Source organism: Pan paniscus, chromosome 2, assembly GCF_029289425.2.
Source record: "Pan paniscus chromosome 2, NHGRI_mPanPan1-v2.0_pri, whole genome shotgun sequence".
NCBI classification, from domain to species: Eukaryota; Metazoa; Chordata; class Mammalia; order Primates; family Hominidae; genus Pan; species Pan paniscus.
In genome coordinates, this window is record NC_085926.1 from 134,377,455 (window position 1) to 134,399,518 (window position 22,064).

A 22,064-nucleotide genomic window follows, 5' to 3' on the forward strand; every position below is an offset into this window, starting at 1 on the left:
AAATGTTACTACTTCTCATTTCAGTAAAATAAAGAAAAAAATAATCAGTTCAGTTAATCCCAGGTAAATGTCTGTGTACTGGTCTGTTCTCATGCTGCTAATAAAGACATATCAGAGACTGGGAAATTTATAAGGCAAAGAGATTTAATGGACTCACAGAACAGATCCACATGACCGGGGACGCCTCACAATCATGGCAGAAGATGAAGGAAGAGCAAAGGGACATCTTACATGGTGGCAGGCAAGAGAGCTTGTGCAGGGGAAATCCCATTGATAAAAACATCAGATCTCGTGAGACTTACTACCATGAGAACCATGTAAGAAAAACTGCCCTTATGATACAATTATCTCCACTTGGTCCCACCCTTGACACATGGGGATTACAATTCAAGATGAGATGTGGGTGGGGACAGGGCCAAACCATATCAGTCTGTAACTAATCTATAAAAGACTCCCTTGGCTGGGGACAGTGCTTCACGCCTGTAATTTCAGCACTTCGGGAGACTGAGGAGGGTGGATCACCTGAGGTCAGGAGTTCAAGACCAGCCTGGCCAACATGGCGAAACTCCATCTCTACTAAAAATAAAAAGATTAGCCAGGCGTGGTGGTGCATGCCTCTAATCCCAGCTACTCGGGAGGCTGAGACAGGAGAATCGCTTGAACCCAGGAGGCAGAGGTTGCAGTGAGCGGAGATTGCACCACTGCACTCCAGCAAGACTCCATCCCAAAAAAAAAAGACTCTTTCTATTCTATTATTTCTAAAGTCTCTTTAAATTCAGTATTTCACAAGTCTATTACAAAATTTTACCAATTAAAGTGTGTGACAGTAAAACAGAGAAATTCAGAGTACAGCACAATTGGAATACCATCATACTATGAGAATATGGCTTCATTAAGCATTCACCCTAGGTGTACACTAGTATAAAAAGATAAGAGGAGAGATTTTCACAAAGAATATTTCTTGTGAAACACAGGATACCATAAAAGTCAACATAAACACCATGAATCATTAGAATCAACCAGAAACCTTTCAATACTATTTGCAGTTGCTTTTGTAGCTGTGAAAAATGCAATACAGGGCCAGGCGTGGTGGCTCACGCCTGTAATCCCAGCACTTTGGAAGGCCGAGGCAGGTGGACCACTTGAGGTTAGGAGTTCGAGACCAGCCAGACTAACATGGTGAAACCCTGTCTCTACTAAAAATACAAAAATTAGCCAAGCATGGTGGTACACACTTGTAGTCTCAGCTACTTGGAGGATAAAGTATGAGAATTGCTTGAATCTGGGAGACAGAGGTTGCAGTGAGCTGAGATCACGCCACTGCACTCCAGCCTGAGTGACAGAGCAAGACTCTGTCTCAAAAAAAAAAAAGAAGGAAAAAAAAGGAATGTAATACAGCTGGCAAATACATTCTAATTCTGTTGTAAGACTTTAGAAAATGGTAGCAAACACAGGAATACAGTAAGACCATCTGAAAATTGTGCAGTAATAAACATTACAAATTACTTCTTTAAATAAAAGACAAAATGCCTGAAACTAAGTACTCATGCCTTTTAATAAATTGAAAAGCCCTTGAGCTTTCAGAGATAAAAAACATTTTCCTTTAATGAATAATCAAAGTCAGTTAGCGAAGATCATCATATTCCCTAAACTTTTTAGTAGTTATCTCATACTTATCAATTTCTGAAACTATTGTTGCTTTTTTTTTTTTAGAGACAGGGTCTTGCACAGGCTGGAGTGCAAATGGTGCGATCATAGCTTACTGCAGCCTGCGCAACTCCTGGGCTCAAGGGATCCTCCCACCTTAGCCTCCCAAGTAGCCACCATGTCTGGCTACTTTTTATTCCATTCCTCTAAAAAACCTAAGGGAGGTAAGAGTGTAAGTTGAAATGGTTTACTAGACATGTGATATTTATGGGGTAGTTAGTGTTTTACTAAAAAAATTCACACTTTGCATTTTATTCTGTAATACATGCACCCTTGCTTGTTAAGAAAATAATGCTTCAAATCATTAGTATGCAAAGTGTGATCCATGAGCACTATCTTGGAGACTGTTAGAAATGCAGAATCTCAGGCCCCATTCTAGAGCTATTGAATAAGAACTGGCATTTTAACAAGATCCTCAGGTAATTTGCATACACATTTAAAATACTATTAAACACATTCTTTACTCAAATTCAACTCTCTAGCTAGTTTTGTTTCTGACTTTATTTCTCTAGTCATTGGTAACTCTCTTAAAAAATGGCAGCAACTCCTTCACCACTTTCTGCTGTTTTGCCCTAACACCCTTCACTCCACTGACTGAGTTCTTCTCCAATTTTAATTTTCATATAGGCTACCTGTTTGTGTCTCTCTTCCTTATTCCTACTAAGTTCCCCTCTTACTCTCAAACTTGAGCATTCATAGAATCGTTTCTTCACTGACATTCTAGCACAAATCAAAAACACTTTTTAACAAATAAAATTGAGAGTCCTAGGTTTCTAGATGTTCTTTACTTCTTTTGCAACTCTATTTTGTTTGCTTATTTATTTTAATTTTTTTTGAGACAGAATCTGGCTCTGTCGCGAAGTGTGGAGTGCAGTGGTACAATCTCGGCTCACTGCATGCAACCTCTGCCTCCTGGGTTCAAGCAATTCTTGTGCCTCAGACTCTTTATTAGCTGTGATTAGGTGTGCGCCACCACACTCAGCTAATTTTTTTCTATTTTTAGTAGAGACGGACTTTTGCTATATTAGCCTGGCTGGTCTTAAACTCCTGGCCTGAAGTGATCTGCCCTCCTCGGCCTCCCAAAGTGCTGGGATTACAAGCGTGAGCCACTGCACCTGGCCTGCAACTCTATTTTCAAGCATTTCTAAATGAAGAAGTTAAGTTATTCAGGAGTTCTTCAGGTTTAATTTACTGTTTCCCCAATGACACGGCAGTAGTAGGAAATACAGATTACAATATATTAAAAAAAAAAACCCACACCATTTTGGTGGAAGAACCGAAGTTTACTTGAGAAAACAGATCCTGACATATAAGTGTTAATTACAAAATTGTTTAAGCAATAACTGAATATAGCACATGGAAATATTGCTATGAGGCTCGTACAACTATCAATTAAAACATGAATTTGTATTTTTCTTTCTCCTTACTAAATAATTTTCAAACAAGATAAAACTAATGTTATTAACAGTCTGACAATTTTCAAAAACTGTTTAATGTAACGTAAAAGCTACAGGCATAAAAACAAAAGGCAACAATAATAAAAAGGTATGCAGGCTGGGCATGGTGGCTCATGACCATAATCCCAGCACTTTGGGAGGCCAAGGTGGGCAGATGACCTAAGTCAGGAGTTCAAGACCAGCCTGGCCAACATGGTGAAACCCCGTCTCTACTAAAGATACAAAAATTAGCTGGGCGTGGTAGTGGGCACCTGTAGTCCCAGCTACTCGGGGGGCTGAGGCAGGACAATCCCTTGAATCTGGGAGGCAGAGGCTGCAGTGAGCCGAGATCGCACCACTGTACTCCAGCCTGGGTGACAGAGTGAGACCCTGTCTCAAAAGAAAAAAAAAAAAAAAAAGATATGCAGTATTGCAATACTGTAAAAGTTTAACAATTGCCAGTCTGTATTCAGTGTTGATCCACACCTACATATATATTCAGAACACCTTTCCACAAAAGGTAAAGGACTGATTCTATATCATGCAATTCATGAAGGTAACTTTATAAGAAACAGACTTTTTATTTGATTGAAAAAAATTAAAATGAATTGACATTTAAAATGTAATATAATAAAAGAAATAAGGAATTATCTTAAAACATTTTTTACCTCACTTTCAAGAAAGAAAAGAACCAGCATCCTAATGAGGTTTCCATTCGGGCTGTTTCTTCCCCTCCTCTTTGCTAATGCTTCTTCTGCTTGTGGGTCATGTCTGCTAAATAGCCTGGAAATGAAAAACAGGGCATTGCAAAGTTACATGAATATGAACTTTAGTCTTCCCTCAACACACAAATCATTTCAGTGTTTAACAACAACAACAACAAAAAGGGGGAGCAGGCAGAACGAGCATCAGAGATCAGGCCAGGTGCAGAGGCTCACGCCTGTAATCCCAGCACTTTGGGAGGCCGAGGCAGGTGGATCATGAGGTCAGGAGATTGAGACCATCCTGGCTAACACGGTGAAATCCCGTCTCTACTAAAAATACAAAAAATTAGCCGGGCGTGGTGGCGGGCGCCTGTAGTCCCACCTACTCGGGAGGCTGAGGCAGAAGAATGGCATGAACTCAGGAGGCAGAGCTTACAGTGAGCTGAGATCGCGCCACTGCACTCCAGCCTGGGTGACAGAGCAAGACTATGTCTCAAAAAAAAAAAAAAAAAAAAAAAAATTGCTAAAGGTATCTTATTTCTAGGCATTGCTCTAGGTAAAAGGGATCTTAGGAACAAACGACAAAATCCCTGTTCTCATGGAGCTCTCACTTTAGTGAATAAACGGTAGGTAAGTATATACTGTTGCTGGTTATAAAGAAAAGTAAAAAAAAAAAACGGTATATGTATATAGCATGTACTAGTTTATACATAAAAGTCAGAGTAGGCCTCTCAAATGAGAGGCAAAATAACTGAATAAAATGAGAATAATTTCATGTGATATTAAAATAAACCAATCTCTACCAGAAAACGACCACAGAGAAGCTGAGTTTTTCTGGGGGGGCAGGTGAGGAGGAAGGCATATTAGGGGACTAGAGAACTTATCTTGAAGCTATATCTATAATCTATATAGCTATCATTTAAGAGAAGGTTCTGTTTAATGGGTGACTTTCAGAGGGGTGGTAAAAGGAAAATATGAATATCCCTGATAACTGAAATATACCAATCTATTTATTTATTTTTTGAGACACAGTCTCACTCTGTCACCCAGGCTGGAGTGCAGCAGCACAATCTCCGCCTCCTAGATTCAAGCGATTCTCATGCCTCAGCCTCCCAAGTTGCTGGGATTACAGGTGCCTGCCACCATGCCCAGCTAATTTTTGTATTTTCTAGTAGAGACAGGGTTTCACCATGTTGGCCAGGCTGGTCTCGAACTCCTGACCTCAAGTAATCCGCCCACCTCAGCCTCTCAAAGTGCTGGGATTACAGGCCTGAGCCACCGTGATCGGCTTATTTTATGTTTTTTTTGAGATGAAGTCTCACTCTGTCGGCCTGGCTGGATGGCAATGGCATGATCTCTGCTTACTGCAACCTCCGCCTCCTGGGCTCAAGAGATTCTCCTGTCTCGGCCTCTGGAGTAGATAAGATTACAGGCGTGTGCCACCATGCCAGGCCAATTTTTTGTATTTTTAGTAGAGATGGGGTTTCACCATGTTGGCCAGGCTGATCTCAAACTCCTGACCTCAAGTCGTCCACCTGCCTCGGCCTCCCAAAGTGCTGGGATTATGGGGATGAGCCACCATGCCCAGTTTGTGCCAATTTAAATAATTCCATTTATTGCATATAAATAAGGTATTGAGGAATTTGCTTAAATTTTGAGTATTAAAATGTGGAATTTTTGATGATGTAGTAAAACATTCATTTCAGACAGATCTTACTACTTTTTGGATGATTGGTTAATATTGTGAATAGCTTATGACTAGACTACAAGACACTATACGTGTGTGGATGTGTACATTTATGTATCTTTGAAAGCTGATCATGGAACTCCTGGGGATACACCGTAGCTTATTTAAGATTTTCTAAGTCACCATATTAAATGATGGAAGAATGATAAAAGAGATCATTAACCAAGTCATCAAACTGCAAGTTTCTCCAAGACACGGGCCTAAAAAACATTTATGGAGTGAAGCTTTCATTTGCATAAGAATTGGCTTGATTTTCACAAAGAAACAAAAACTAATGCAGGCTTATCCTTCTGGATTTCTGTGGCAGATATTCTAATAAAAACTTTTTTTTGTGTTGTGATATCAGCAAGATGGTGGAACAGAAGATTGCCGAGCATCACTCCCCCTACAAAGATACAACCAGAAACTATTCAAACACAAGGATACCACCCTGAATATGCTAGAACTCTGAAGAGAAGTGGAGAAACCCTCTGGGCCCACAGAATCAAGAAACTATGATTAGTAAGAGAAACAGTCATTTCACACTGTGCCAACTGCCCCCTCCCTACAAGCTGGCAAAACTCAAAGAGAATTTCCCTAGACCCATGATTCTGGTAAGAGGGAATTAGAAGTGGAAAACTGCTCTCCTTGCTGGTCTGGGCATCTTTGCAAGAAGCCCACTCCAGTTCCATCCCACGGAACCACTGGGAGTGCCTGGAGGCCAGAAACACCTGGGGTGAACTGGGGAGAAAGAATAGGGTGCTGATCACAGCAACTGGTGCACATCACAGCAACTGGTGCACGGATCTTGGCGGCCACTCGGCACATTGGCCAGTGGGAATGCCATGTTGAAGGGAGTGGCCAGTGCAAAAGCACTGCAAGGGGCACAATCCAAGGGAAGGATCAAATCCCTAGATGTATTTTCCATAAAGCCCAGGTGACTGTATAAAGTCTTTCCTTGGCCTGGAAACAACTAAAAGGTCAGGATTAAGTTGCAGTACCCACTTAAGGATTTCCCAGGTAGGGAAATAATGTAAGGCCAGCAATATAGTTCCAGGGAAGTGTTTAAGCTCCAGTACTAAGAGTCTTCACCAGACTGAGAAAGAACAGAAGTGCAGTGACTTGGTTCTGGAATACTGTTTAAATTCCACTATAAGTTCTTGCCAGACCAAGAAAAAAACAAGAGGCCAGGGTTCAAGTTCTGAAACTAAGAAGTAAAGGTCTAACACTACCAAAGAAAACTTGCAAAAAAGTGGAAGCGGTAGCTATCTCTTCAAATACACAAGCATCAACTTAAGTCAGGGAAATATTACACTACCAAACAAAACCAGCAGAGCTCCAGCAACAGATCCAGAAAAACTGAAGATCTATGAAATGTCTGACAGGCAATTCAGGGTAATCCTCTTAAAAAGAATTTTAAGGAATTACATACACACAAAAAATCCAAATAGAAAACTAAATCAAATTTGAAAAACAAAATGAGAAATATGATGAATAGAAACAATTTTTAAAAATCAAATATACATCCTAGAAATAAAGAATATAACTGAAGTGAAAAACTCACTAGAAAGCTTCAACAGCAAACTTGACCAAACAGAGGAAAGAATTAGTAAGCCTGAAGGCAGAACTTATGAAATTACCTAGTCAGAAGAGCAAAAAGAAAAAAAGAATTTAAAAAGCCTATGAGAATTATGGGACACGTTCAAGCAAACTAACTTCTGCAAAATTAGCATTCCCAAAGGAGATGAGAGAGAAAAAGGGCCTGGAAAGCATATTAAAAGAGTAAGGCTGAAAATTCCCCAAATCTGGAGAAAGACAACAGCATCCAGGAACAGAAAGCTCAGATGTCATCAAACAAATTCAACCCAAAGAGGAATTTCCCAAGGCATATCATAATCAAATTAACAAAAATCAAGAACAAAGAAGAAATATTCAAAGCATCAAAAGAAAAGAATCATATCATATTCAATGGAGCTCCTATATGGCTTTCAGTAGATTCATCAGCAGAAATCTTGAAGGTCAGGATAGACTGGGATGCTATATTCAAAGTTTTGAAGAAAGAAAACTGCTATCCAAGAATACTGTACCTAACAATATCCTTCAAACATGAAAGACAGATAAAGACTTTCCCAGACAAATAGAAGCTGAGGGAATTCATCAACACCAGAGCTGCCTTATAAAAAATGCCAAAAGGAGTTCTTCAATTTGAAAGAAACGAATGCTAATGTGTTGGCAGAAAAGCTCAGGCAGGATTGGCTTGTCTGTCATAATATAAAAGAGTCTTGGAAAATGTCCGGGGTCCAGGGTCTAAAACCCCTCATGGCCTTTGGAACACCAAAGTCTGTGCCAAAGGGTGGAAGGCTGCCCTGCCGCACCACAAATATAAGCCCAGGGCATAAAACCCCTCGTGGCTTGGATGGAATCCAGGGCTCAGAGCATAAAACCCCTCGTCGCCTCTGGAATGTGCGCAGACTTGTTGGTTGCTCTCCCAGGCTCGTAAACATGTTCTCCATTATCTCAAGCAGCAGAGCATATTTTATATGCATCAAAGAAAATAGTAAACTGTCACAGATAACGCTTGATGCACCGCTACCTTTCTACCCCTACGTCCTCATGTCCTCACCTGTTTACCCCCACATCCAAACGTCCTCACCACCTGCTTCTTTCTTTGATCACCAATAAATAGTGTTGGGCTCCCAGAGCTCGGGGCCTTCGCAGCCTCCATACCAGCGTTGGCCCCCTGGACCCACTTTATGCACTCATTCTTAACTTGTCTTTTCTCATTCCTTTGACTCTGCTGGACTTCGTAGCCCCCACGGCCTGCTGTTGGGTCTGATCACCCCAACACTAATGTGTGACAAGAAAACTTCAAGGTATAAAACTCACTGGTAAAAGTAAGAAAACTGAAAAAAATTCAGAGTACTTTAAAATGCGGCAAGTAAATGACTTATATCTTAAGCATGAAGACTACAAGAAAAAACTATTAAAAATAACAACTGGGGCCAGGCATGGTGATTCATGCCTGTAATCTCCAAACTTTGGGAGGCCGAGATGGGAGGATCGCTTGAGCTTAGGAGTTTGAGACCAGCCTGGGCAACATGGCAAAACTCTGTCTCTACAAAAACAAAAAACAAACAAACAAACAAAAAAACCCCAAAACAAACTGCAACAATTGCTGAGATAAGCAAAATTTTTAAAATGTAAATTGAAACACAGAAAAGCCAAAACATGGGAGGGGAGCAGTGTTAAAGTGTAAAGTTTATTTATGATACTTTACAATCAAAGTTAAGTCATTATAAGTTTAAAATAAACTGTATTTTTTTCTGTGTTTTTTTTCTCTGTTTTGTTTGTTTGTTTGTTTTGTTTTGAGAGTGAGTCTTGCTCTGTCACCTAGGCTGGAGTGCAGTGGCACAATCTCAGCTCACTGCAACCTCTGCTTCCTAGGTTCGAGCAATTCTCCTGCCTCAACCTCCCAAGTAGCTGGAATTACAGGCACCTGCCATCACGCCTGGCTCATTTTTATATTTTTAGCAGAGACAGGCTTTCATCATGTTGGCCAGGCTGGTCTTGAACTCCTGACCTCAAGAGATCTGCCTGCCTTGGCCTCCCAAAGTGCTGTGATTACAGGTGTAAGCCACCATGCCCTACATAAAATAACCTGTTTTAACTACAAGATATTTTTTACAAGCCTCAGTGTAATCACAAAGCAATGTCTATAATAGATACACCAGAAATAAACAGCACACAATCAAAATATATTATTAGATAACTAAAAGGAAGACAGTGAGAGAGAGAAAAAAATCAATGGGATCTACAAAACAACCAGAAAACAAGCAACAAAATGGCAATAGTAAACACATGCCCATCAATAATAATCCTGAAGGTAAATGGATTAAATTGTCAAATTGAAAGACATATAAAGTGGCTGAAACGATTAAAAAAAAACATGACCCAATTATATTATGCCATAAGAAACTCACTTCATCTATAAAGACACACAGACTGAAAGTGAAGGTATGGAAAAAGATAATTCATGCACTTAGAAACCAAAAATGTAACAGAAGTGGATATATTTGTTATCAAATAAAATAGACTTTAAGTCAAGAATGATTAAAAAAAGACAAAGAAGGCAAGGCACGGTGGTGCAAGCCTGTAATCACAGCACTTTGGGAGGCTGAGGTGGGCAGGTCACAAGGTCAAGAGATGGAGACCATCCTGGCCAACATGGTGAAACCCTGTCTCTACTAGAAATACAAAAATTAGCGAGGCGTGGTGACACGTGCCTGCAGTCCCAGCTACTCGGGAGACTGAGGCAGGAGAACTGCTTGAACCCAGGAGGTGGAGGTTGCAGTGAGCCAAGATGGCGCCACTGCACTCCAGCCTGGCGACAGAGCGAGACTCTGTCTTAAAAAAAAAAAAAGAAAAGAAAAGAAAAGAAAAAAAGACAAAGAATACCATTTTACAATGGTAAAAGGGTCAATATGACAAGAGGATATAACAATTATAAATATCTCTACACTCAATATTGACCCTCACAAATATATTTAAAAACTTAAGACATAAGGAAAGAGAGTAACTGCAATATAATAGGAGTAGTAGGGGACTTCAACGTGCAATTTTCAGCAATGGGAAGATTATCCAGACGGAAAAAGAATCAATGTTTCCAAAGAAACACTGGAGTTAAATTGCATTCTAGACCAAATGGACCTAACATACATTTACAGAACATTCCATCTAACAGTTGCAGAATACTCATTTTTCTAGTAGCAAATGAAATATTCTCCAGGACAGGCTACAAGGTCACAAAAGAAGTCAATAGATTTTAAAATATTGAATGCATATTGAGTATCTTTTTTAACCATAATGGAATAAAACTAAAAATCAATTACAGAAGGAATGGAAATTGTTCAAGTTCATGTAAATTAGACAACACATTCCTGAACAACAAATGGTTCAAAGAAGAAATTTTAGAATTTCGTGAGAGAAAAGAAAATAGAAACACAACATACTAAAACCTGTGAAGTACAGTACAGCTAAAGCAGTTCTAAAGGAAAGTTTATACCAATAAGTATCTATATCAAAAAACTAGCAAAACTTCAAACAGACAACAATAATGAAAGGTATCAAGGAACTAGAAGACCCACACAAAAACAACAACAACAACAACAACAACATCAAAAAACAAACCAAAATTAGCCGAAGGAAAGGAATAATAAAGATCAGAGAATAAATGTAATTAAGACTAAATACAAAAGACCAATGAAACCACAATTGGTTTTTTAAAAAATAAACAAAATGGACAAACTTTAGCTGAAAAAAAAAAAAAAAAAAGAATATCCAAATAAATAAAATCAGAGACAGAAAAAGAGACATTACAATGGTTACAAGAGAAATACAAAGGATCAGTAAAAACTATTATACACATCTGTATACCAACAAAATGTAAAACCTAAAAGAAATGAATAAATTCTTGGACACATACAACCTAACATAAATGAACCATAAAGAAATAGAAAACTGCCGGGCACGGTGGCTCACGCCTTTAGTCCCAGCACTCTTGGAGGCCAAGGTGGGTGAATCACCTGAGGTCAGGAGTTTGAGACCAGCCTGGCCAAGATGGTGAAACCCCATCTCTACTAAAAATACAAAAATTAGCTGGGCATGGTGGCAAGCGCCTGTAATCCCAGCTACTCGAGAGGCTGAGGCAGTAGAATCGCTTGAACCCAGGAGGTGGAGGTTGCAGTAAGCCGAGACTGCGCCATTGTACTCCAGCCAGGACAACAACAGCAAAACTCCGTCTCAAAAAAGAAAACCTGAAGAGACCAATAATGATATTGAAGCAGTAATAAAAATTAATGATACTGAAGCACTAATAAAAAGTCTCCAAAAAAAAAAAAAAAAAAGCCCGGTACCTGATGGCTTCACTGCAGAATTCTACCAAGCATTTAAAGAAGAACTAACACCAATTCTACTCAAACTATTCCAGAAAATTGAAGATAGGGGAATACCTCCAAGCTCATTCTACAAGGTCAGCATCACCCTGATGCCAAAACCAGACAAAGACAAAATAACAACAACAAAACAACAACAAAAACTATTAGACAATATCCCTAGTAAACATGCATGTAAAAATTCTCAATAATAACTACCAAACCAAATTTAACAACATATCAACAAGGTACTGTACCATAATCAAGCAGGATTTATATCAGGGACACAAAGATAGTTTAACCATATGCATTATCAGTAAATGTGATACATCACATCAACAGACTGAAAGACAAAACTCATATGACCCTCTCAACAGAGAAAAAGCATTTGAAAGAAATCAACACCCCTTCATGATAAAAACTCTCAACAAACTAGCAAAGATGAAACACATCTCAAAATAATAAAGTCCACATATGACAAACCCACAGCTACAATTACATTAAATGGGGAAAAGGTGAAAGCCTTTCCCATAAGAACTCAAGACCAGGATGCCAACTTTCACCACTTTTATACAACATAGTACTAAAAGTCCTAGTCAGAGCAGTTAGGCAAGAGAATGAAATAAAAGACATCCAAATTGGAAAGAAGTCAAATTATCTTTGTTTGTGGATGGCATAATCTTATATTTAGAAAAACAGACTCTGCCCAAAAAATTGTTGTTAGAACTAATAAATTCTGAAAAGTAGCAGAATACAAAATTAACATAAAAATCAGTAGCATTCTTGTACAGCAAAAGTGAACAATCTGAAAAAGAAGTCAAGAAGTCAATCCCATTTCCATTAACTAGCAAGACTCCATCTTGAAAAAAAACAAAAAAAAAAAAAAAAAGAGAGAAAGAAAACACTGGGGATTCTTAAGAATATTAGTCTGGGTAGAGTTTTGGGGCAAGACCTCAATAGCATGGGCAATAAAAGGAAAAACAGACAAATGAGATTATATCAAGCAAAAAAGTTTCTATACAGCAAAGGGATCAATAAAGAGACAACCTGCAGAGTGGGTGAAAATATTGGCCAACTATTCATCTGACAAGGGATTAGTAACCAGAATATATAAGGTACTCAAACAACCCCTTAGCAAAAACGAAAACAATCCAATTTACAAATGGGCAAATGATCTGAACAGACATTTCTCAAAGGAAGACATACCAGTGGCCAACTGGTATACAAAAAGTGCTCTCATTATTTATTATAAAGAAAATGCAAATAAGAAATCACAATGAGATATCATCTTACCTCATTTTCAATAGCTATTATCATAAAGACAAAAAAATAACATGCTGGCCAGGATGCAGAGAAAGGTGAATGCTAGTACACTGTTGGTGGGAATGTAAATTAGTACAGCAACAGTGGAAAACAGTATGGAAGTTACTCAAAAAACTAAAAATATCTACCATATGATCAAGCAACTCCACTGCTAAGTATATATCTACAAGAAAAAAATCAGCATATCAAAGAGATATCTGCACTGCCATGTTTACTACAGCACTATTCATAGTAGTGATACATGGAATCAACCTAAGTGTCCACCAACGTTTGAATGGATAAACAAATGTGATATATATACACAATGGAATACTATTTAGCCATAAAAAGGAAATCCTGTCATTTGCAGTGACACAGATGGAACTAGATGACATTATGTTAAGTGAATTAAGCAAAGCACAGAAGGACAAATATCTCATGTTCTCACTTTTATGTGGGAGCTAAAAAAAAGATTGATCTCCTGGAGGGGCAGTAGAATGATCGCTACCAGAGGGTGGAATAAAGAGAGGTTGGTTAATGGGTTCAAAAATACAGTTAGAAGAAATAAGTTTTAGTGTTTGATAGCACAGTAGGGTGACTATAGTTAACAATAATTTATGGAATATTTCAAAATAGTTATTAATAGAAGATTTGGAAAGTTCCCAACACAAAGAAATAATACATATTTGAGGTGATGGATATCCTATTTACCTAATTTCACCATTACACATTAGATGCATGCATCAAAATATCACATGTACCCTATAAATATGCATTTATCAATTTTTAAAAGTATAAAAAATTTAGCCAATATTTCAAACATAGAAAAATATAATACAGACATAAAATAAGTATATTCTAAGACTTTTTCTAACTCAAGAGTTACCAGTTTATGGCTTCTATTATACAGAGAACCGATCTCATAAGTTTATTTTTCTCTCTGAAACTACAGAAGCAACGAATTATTTCTAAAACCACAAAGTTCTTTGACAAGTAGAGAATAGAGACTAATTAGAATAAAATAATGCTGAAAAAAGAAAGACTACAGTACATTCTTGGTATCAGTGACAGACAACATCCAAAGATAAATATAAAATCAGCATTATTCTACTAGCCAGAGGTGTCAGAGTCACTAGGAAACGCAATATTATTTTAAGTCATGCCTGAAAACCTTGACTTTCTTCCTCTTCATTTTCTTTGCCAGCATGCCCAGTAAGTAGCTGGTTTCTTTCTTAACAGAGATTTCTTACACAGAAATAACTTTTCTCACTTTGAGAGGTACAAGTGAGTAGAGAACAATTTGTTATTGTAGCACTGAATGCAGATACTGGAGAGAGGACCAGGCCTGCTCATTATCAAAGTTAGTCACTGATGCACAGCAGTTGCCTAGTCCATGATTTATATTTGTACTTCAGCATAAGAAGAAGTTAGAATACATAATAAACTTTTAAAATCACTTGTGAATATTATTCAAAGCTAGTAATTTAAATCCATGAACAAAAACCCAAAACACAAAACAAAGCAAAAAGATACACACCTATAACCAAGAATATGTTTATATTTTAAATATGAATTAATCAACTGGGTACAGTGGCTCATGCCTGTAATCCCAACACTATGGGAGGCTGAGGTGGGAGGATCACTTGAGGCCAGGAGTTCAAGACCAGCCTGGGCAAGATAGCAAGACCCCATCTCTCTAAAAAAAAAACAAAAAACGTGTATATGTGTATATATATATACACACACACACACACACACACACATACACATATACATATACATACATATATACACATATATTCATATATACATATATACATACATATATAAATATATATTTATATATACATACATATATACTTATATATACATATATACTTATATATAATATATACTTATATATAATATATATTTTAAAATGATTTAAAGAATGAGTTAATCTACTAATCAATTATAGAACATATACAGTAAATCACGCTAAAAAATGTACATCCTAAATGTTTACATGCATACACTCTCATTAACGTTATGCTTTACAAAAAAATAAGGTTTAAAAAAATTAAACTGCAACTATATATATATAAAACTTTCAGAATTACTATGAATTACTGATTAAAATAATCCTGATCATGGCCGGGTGTGATGGCTCATGCCTGTAATCCCAGCAGTTTGGGAGGCTGAGGCGGGCGGATTACCTGAGGTCGGGAGTTCGACACCGGCCTGACCAATATGGAGAAACCCTGTCTCTAATAAAAATACAAAATTAGCTGGGCAGGGTGGCGCATGCCTGTAATCCCAGCTACTTGGGAAGCTGAGGTAGGATAATCGCTTGAACCTGGGAGGCAGAAGTTGTGGTGAGTCGAGACTGCACCATTGTATTCTAGTCTGGGCAACAAGAGCGAAACTCCGTCTCAAAAAAAAAAAAAAAAAAAAAAAATCATCATAATGGAAAGAATGAAAAAAAATTAAAATCTGGAAGGCATTTTAAAGGTGATACTGCTTCAAATTGAGATTACAAATGTTGAGAAAGTAAGATCAGACCTCAGAATTTTAAAGAAAAAACTAGTGTGATGAATTATCAATTATGTTAGCTTTTATAAATTTCATGCATTCCTCCAATCTCCACTCACATCTAGCTGAGAATCATCCTCTCACATTTCAGAAAAAAGGAGTATGTCACAAGGTACAGCATCCTGAAGGCTGTGATTCACCATGTACATAGGCTGTGAGGCTGTTATAGCCCCCGGAGTATCAGATGGACATTTTCAGCACTGTGTTCAGTCACTATTACTCTCTTCTACAAACTCTAAAACAACAAGAAAACAACATAGAAAAGTAGAACCTGTTTTCAAAGATAATTAGCTCACTTTTTGTGAAGGAACTCTCCAGCTGCCACAGCAACAGGGCGATGTGCCGAGTACACCAAGTGGTAAACATTTTCACAGTCTTCATTGGAAAGAGCTTCTTCACTTCCACTGAAAAATACAGAAAGTAACATCTGATCTAAAGCAAATGTTTATTTTCCTTTCTACTTTTATTTAAACTTGCTAAAGTTCATTATAAAGTTCAAGACTTAATAATTGTTGTCTCATCTTTTATCTTACTTTGAAAGTAATGTTTCCCCTTTAAGTATAAAAGACAATAATATAAAATTCAGAAAATACAGATTCAACGAGAAGAAAATAAAATGCCCACAATTCTTCTACAGCTTTTTTTTTTTTTGGAGACAGAGTCTTGCTCTGTCACCTAGGCTGGAGTACAACACCATGATCTTGGCTCACTGCAACCTCTGCCTCCCGGGTTCAACTGATTATCCTGCCTCAGGCTCCTGAGTAGCTGAGATTATAGGTGCCCAACACCACGCTCAGCTAATTTTTTGTATTTTTAGTAGAAACGGGGTTTCGTCATGTTAGGCAGACTGTTCTCTAACTCCTGATCTCAGATAATCCACCTGCTACATCCTCCCAAAATGCTGGGATTATAGGTGTGAGTCACTGTGCCTGGCCTTCTTCTAGACTGTGGGACAGAGCAAGACTCTTGCCTCAAAAAAAAAAAAAAAAAAAAAAAAAAAGGAAAAGGAAGAGACAAAACTGAAATTGTTTGCAGGTTATATAATAATATACATACTAAAACCAACAAAATCAACAAAGTATTAGAATGCATTCTAGGACTCAGAATAAGAGCTCAAATAGGGTCCACATATTAGACCAACACAAAAATTAAAGGTTCTCTTCCTCAGCAATAACCAAGCAGAAAATACTAAATACTATTCTAACAAAAACAGCATAAGGCATTTCAGAATTAACCTACTAACTAATGCATAACCTCTACGAAAAAATTAAACCCTATAAGACCTAATGGTATTTTAAAAAAGAAATCCAGCTGAGTATGGCAGTACATGCCTGCCATCCCGGCTACTTGTGAGGCTAAGAAAATAGAGGGAAAACAAACAAACAGAAAGGACATCCACACCAAAACCCCATCTGTACGTCACCATCATCAAAGACCAAAGGTAGATAAAACCACAAAGATGGGGAAAAAACAGAGCAGAAAAGCTGAAAATTCTAAAAATCAGATCGCCTCTCCCCCTCCAAAGAAACAGAGCTCCTCACCAGCAACGGAACAAAGCTGGACGGAGAATGACTTTCAAGAGCTGACAGAAGAAGGCTACAGACGATCAAACTTCTCTCAGCTAAAGGAGGAAGTTGGAGCCCATCGCAAAGAAGCTAAAAACCTTGAAAAAAGACTAGACGAATGGCTAACTAGAATAACCAGCGTAGAGAAGTCCTTAAATGACCTGATGGAGCTGAAAACCATGGCAAGGAGAACTACGTGACGAATGCACAAGCTTCAGTAGCCAATTCGATCAACTGGAAGAAAGGGTATCAGTGACTGAAGATCAAATGAATGAAATGAAGTGAGAAGAGAAGTTTAGAGAAAAAAGAGTAAAAAGAAACAAACAAAGCCTCCAAGAAATATGGGACTACGTAAAAAGACCAAATCTACGTCTGATTGGTGTACCTGAAAGTGACAGGAAGAATGGAACCAAGTTGGAAAACACTCTGCAGGATATTATCCAGGAGAACTTCCCCAACCTAGCAAGGCAGGCCAACATTCAAATTCAGGAAATACAGAGAACGTCATGAAGATACTCCTTGAGAAGAGCAACTCCAAGACACATAATTGTCAGATTCACCAAAGTTGAAATGAGGGAAAAAATGTTAAGGGCAGCCAGAGTGAAAGGTCGGGTTACCCACAAAGGGAAGCCCATCAGACTAACAGTGGATTTCTCAGCAGAAACTGAACAAGCCAGAAGAGAGTGGGAGCCAACATTCAACATTCTTAAAGAAAAGAATTTTCAACCCAGAATTTCATATCCAGCCAAACTAAGCTTCATGAGTGAAGGAGAAATAAAATCCTTTAGAGACAAACAAATGCTAAGAGATTTTGTCACCACCAAGCCTGCCCTACAAGAGCTCCTGAAGGAAGCACTAAACATGGAAAGGAACAATCAGCACCAGCCACTGCAAAAACATGCCAAATTGTAAAGACCATGGATGCTAGAAAGAAACTGCATCAACTAATGAGCAAAATAACCAGCTAACATCATAACGTAACGACAGGATCAAATTTAAACATAACAATATTGACCTTAAATGTAAATGGGCTAAATGCTCCAATTAAAAGACACAGACTGGCAAATTGGATAAAGAGTCAAGACCCATCAGTGTGCTGTATTCAGGAGACCCATCTCACATGCAGAGACACACATAGGCTCAAAATAAAGGGATGGAGGAAGATCTACCAAGCAAATGGAAAACAAAAAAAGGTAGGGGTTGCAATCCTAGTCTCTGATAAAACAGACTTTAAACCAACAAAGATACAAAGAGACAAAGAAGGCCATTACATAACGGCAAAGGGATCAAGTCAACAAGAAGAGCTAACTATCCTAAATATATATGCACCCAATACAGGAGCACCCAGATTCATAAAAAAAGTCCTTAAAGACCTATAAAGAGAGTTAGACTCCCACACAATAATAATGGGAGACTTTGACACCCCACTGTCAACATTAGACAGATCGATGAGACAGAAAGTTAAAAAGGATATCCAGGAATTGAACTCAGCTCTGCACCAAGCGGAATTAATAGACATCTACAGAACTCTCCACCCCAAATCAACAGAATATACATTCTTCTCAGCACCACATCACACTTATTCCAAAATTGACCACATAGTCGGAAGTAAAGCACTCCTCAGCAAATGCAAAAGAACAGAAATTATAACAAACTGTCTCTCAGACCACAGTGCAATCAAACTAGAACTCAGGATTAAGAAACTCACTCAAAACTGCTCAACTACATGGAAACTAAACAACCTGCTCCTGAATGACTAATGGGTACATAATGAAATGAAGGCAGTAATAAAGATGTTCTTTGAAACCAATGAGAAAAAAGGCACAAACCAGAATCTTTGGGACACACTGAAAGCAGTGTGTAGAGGGAAATTTATAGCACTAAATGCCCACAAGAGAAAGCAGGAAACATCTAAAATTGACACCCTAACATCACAATTGAAAGAACTAGAGAAGGAAGAGCAAACACATTCAAAAGCTAACAGAAGGCAAGAAATAACTAAGATCAGAGCAGAACTGAAGGAGATAGGGACACAAAAAACTCTTCAAAAAATCAATGAATCTAGGAGCTGGTTTTCTGAAAAGATCAACAAAACTGATAGACCACTAGCAAGACTAATAAAGAAGATAAGAGAGAAGAATCAAATAGACGCAATAAAAAAGGATAAAGGGGATATCACCACCGATCCCACAGAAATACAAACTACCATCAGAGAATACTATAAACACCTCTATGCAAATAAACTAGAAAATCTGGAAGAAATGGATACATTCCTGGACACATACACCCTCCCAAGACTAAACCAGGAAGAAGTTGAATCTCTGAAGAGACCAATAACAGGCTCTGAAATTGAGACAATACTTAATAGCCTACCAACCAAAAAAAGTCCAGGACCAGATGGATTCACAGTCGAATTCTACCAGAGGTACAAGGAGGAGCTGGTACCATTCCTTCTGAAACTATTCCAATCAACAGAAAAAGAGGGAATCCTCCCTAACTCTCCCTGTTATGTCCCTGGCAGAGACATAACAAAAAAAGAGAATTTTAGACCAATATCCCTGATGAACATTCACGCAAAAATCCTCAATAAAATACTGGCAAACCGAATCCAGCAGCACATCAAAAAGCTTAGCCACCGTGATCAAGTTGGCTTCATCCCTGGGATGCAAGGCTGGTTCAATATACGCAAATCAATAAATGTAATCCAGCATATGAACAGAACCAAAGACAAAAACCACATGATTATCTCAATACATGCAGAAAAGGCCTTTGACAAAATTCAACAACCCTTCATGCTAAAAACTCTCAATACATTAGGTATTGATGGGACGTATCTCAAAATAATAAGAGCTATTTATGACAAACCCACACCCAATATCATACTGAATGGGCAAAAACTGAAAGCATTCCCTTTGAAAACTGGCACAAGACAGGGATGCCCTCTCTCACCACTCCTATTCAACATAGTGTTGGAAGTTCTGGCCAGGGCAATCAGGCAGGAGAAGGAAATAAAGGGTATTCAATTAGGAAAAGAGGAAGTCAAATTGTCCCTGTTTGCAGATGACAGGATTGTATATTTAGAAACCCCATCGTCTCAGCCCAAAATCTCCTTAAGCTGATAAGCAACTTCAGCAAAGTCTCAGGATACAAAATCAATGTGGAAAAATCACAAGCATTCTTATACACCAGTAACAGACAAACAGAGAGCCAAATCACGAGTGAACTCCCATTCACAATTGCTTCAAAGAGAATAAAATACCTAGGAATCCAACTCACAAGGGATGTGAAGGACCTCTTCAAGGAGAACTACAAACCACTGCTCAATGAAATAAAAGACGACACAAACAAATGGAAGAACATTCCATGCTCAGGGATAGGAAGAATCAATATCGTGAAAATGGCCATACTGCCCAAGGTAATTTATAGATTGAATGCCAACCCCATCAAGCTACCAATGACTTTCTTCACAGAATTGGAAAAAACTACATTAAAGTTCATATGGAACCAAAAAAGAGCTTGCATTGCCAAGACAATCCTAAGCCAAAAGAACAAAGCTGGAGGCATCACGCTATCTGACTTCAAACTATACTACAAGGCTACAGTAACCAAAACAGCATGGCACTGGTACCAAAACAGAGATATAGACCAATGGAACAGAACAGAGCCCTCAGAAATAATATCACACATCTACAACTATCTGATCTTTGACAAACCTGACAAAAACAAGAAATGGGGAAAGGATTCCCTATTTAATGAATGGTGCTGGGAAAACTGGCTAGCCACATGTAGAAAGCTGAAACTGGATCCCTTCCTTACACCTTATACAAAAATTAATTCAAGATGGATTAAAGACTTACATGTTAGACCTAAAACCATAAAAACCCTAGAAGAAAACTTAGGCAATACCATTCAGGACATAGGCATGGGCAAGGACTTCATGTCTAAAACACCAAAAGAAATGGCAACAAAAGCCAAAACTGACAAATGGGATCTAATTAACCTAAAGAGCTTCTGCACAGCAAAAGAAACTACCATCAGAGTGAACAGGCAACCTACAGAATGGGAGAAAATTTTCGCAATCTACTCATCTGACAAAAGGCTAATATCCAGAATTTAAAAGAACTCAAACAAATTTACAAGAGAAAAACAAACAACCCCATCAAAAAGTGGGCGAAGGATATGAACAGACACTTCTCAAAAGAAGACATTTATGCAGCCAACAGACACGTGAAATAATGCTCATCATCACTGGCCATCAGAGAAATGCAAATCAAAACCACGATGAGATACCATCTCACATCAGTTAGAATGGCGATCATTAAAAAGTTAGGAAACAACAGATGCTGGAGAGGATGGGGAGAAATAGGAACACTTTTACACTGTTGGTAGGACTGTAAACTAGTTCAACCATTGTGGAAGACAGTGTGGTGATTCCTCAAGGATCTAGAACTAGAAATATCATTTGACCCAGCCATCCCATTATTGGGTATATACCCAAAGGATTATAATCATGCTGCTTTAAGACACATGCATACATATGTTTATTGCGGCACTATTCACAATAGCAAAGACTTAGAACCAACCCAAATGTCCATCAATGATAGACTGGATTAAGAAAATGTGGCACCTATACACCATGGAATAGTATGCAGCCATAAAAAGGATGAGTTCACGTCCTTTGTAGGGACATGGATGAAGCTGGAAACCATCATTCTCAGGAAACTATCACAAGGACAAAAAACCAACCACTGCATGTTCTCACTCACAGGTGGGAATTGAACAATGAGAACACTTGGACGCAGGAAGGGGACCATCACACACTGGGGACTGTTGTGGGGTGGGGGGAGGGGGGAGGGATTGCATTAGGAGATATACCTAATGTAAATGATGAGTTAGTGGTTGCAGCACACCAACATGGCACATGTATACATATGTAACAAAGCTGCACGTTGTGCACATGTACCCCAGAAGTTAAATTAAAAAAAAAAAAAAAAAAAGAGGATCACCTCAGTTCAGGAGTTAGCAGTTTTAATGTGCTATGATCACATCTGTTAACACACTCCAGCATGAGAAATATAGTAAGAATACTTCTCTTTAAAAAAGATGAGAATTCCAGCATTTTC

At 38.3% G+C, this 22,064-nt stretch overlaps 1 protein-coding gene across 4 annotated transcripts in view; it reads right to left on the reverse strand.

Moving 5' to 3' along the window:
- Positions 1–22,064, reverse strand: part of STAG1 (STAG1 cohesin complex component) — a 407,390-nt gene that overhangs the window by 111,822 nt on the left and 273,504 nt on the right. For all 4 annotated transcript variants that reach the window (XM_034957447.3, XM_034957449.3, XM_034957448.3 and 1 more), the window contains 2 exons: positions 15,673–15,780; positions 3,812–3,926 (listed from right to left, as the gene is read on the reverse strand). In XM_034957447.3, the coding sequence (XP_034813338.1) occupies positions 3,812–3,926; positions 15,673–15,780 (223 nt within the window). The remainder of the gene's footprint in view (positions 1–3,811; positions 3,927–15,672; positions 15,781–22,064) is intronic.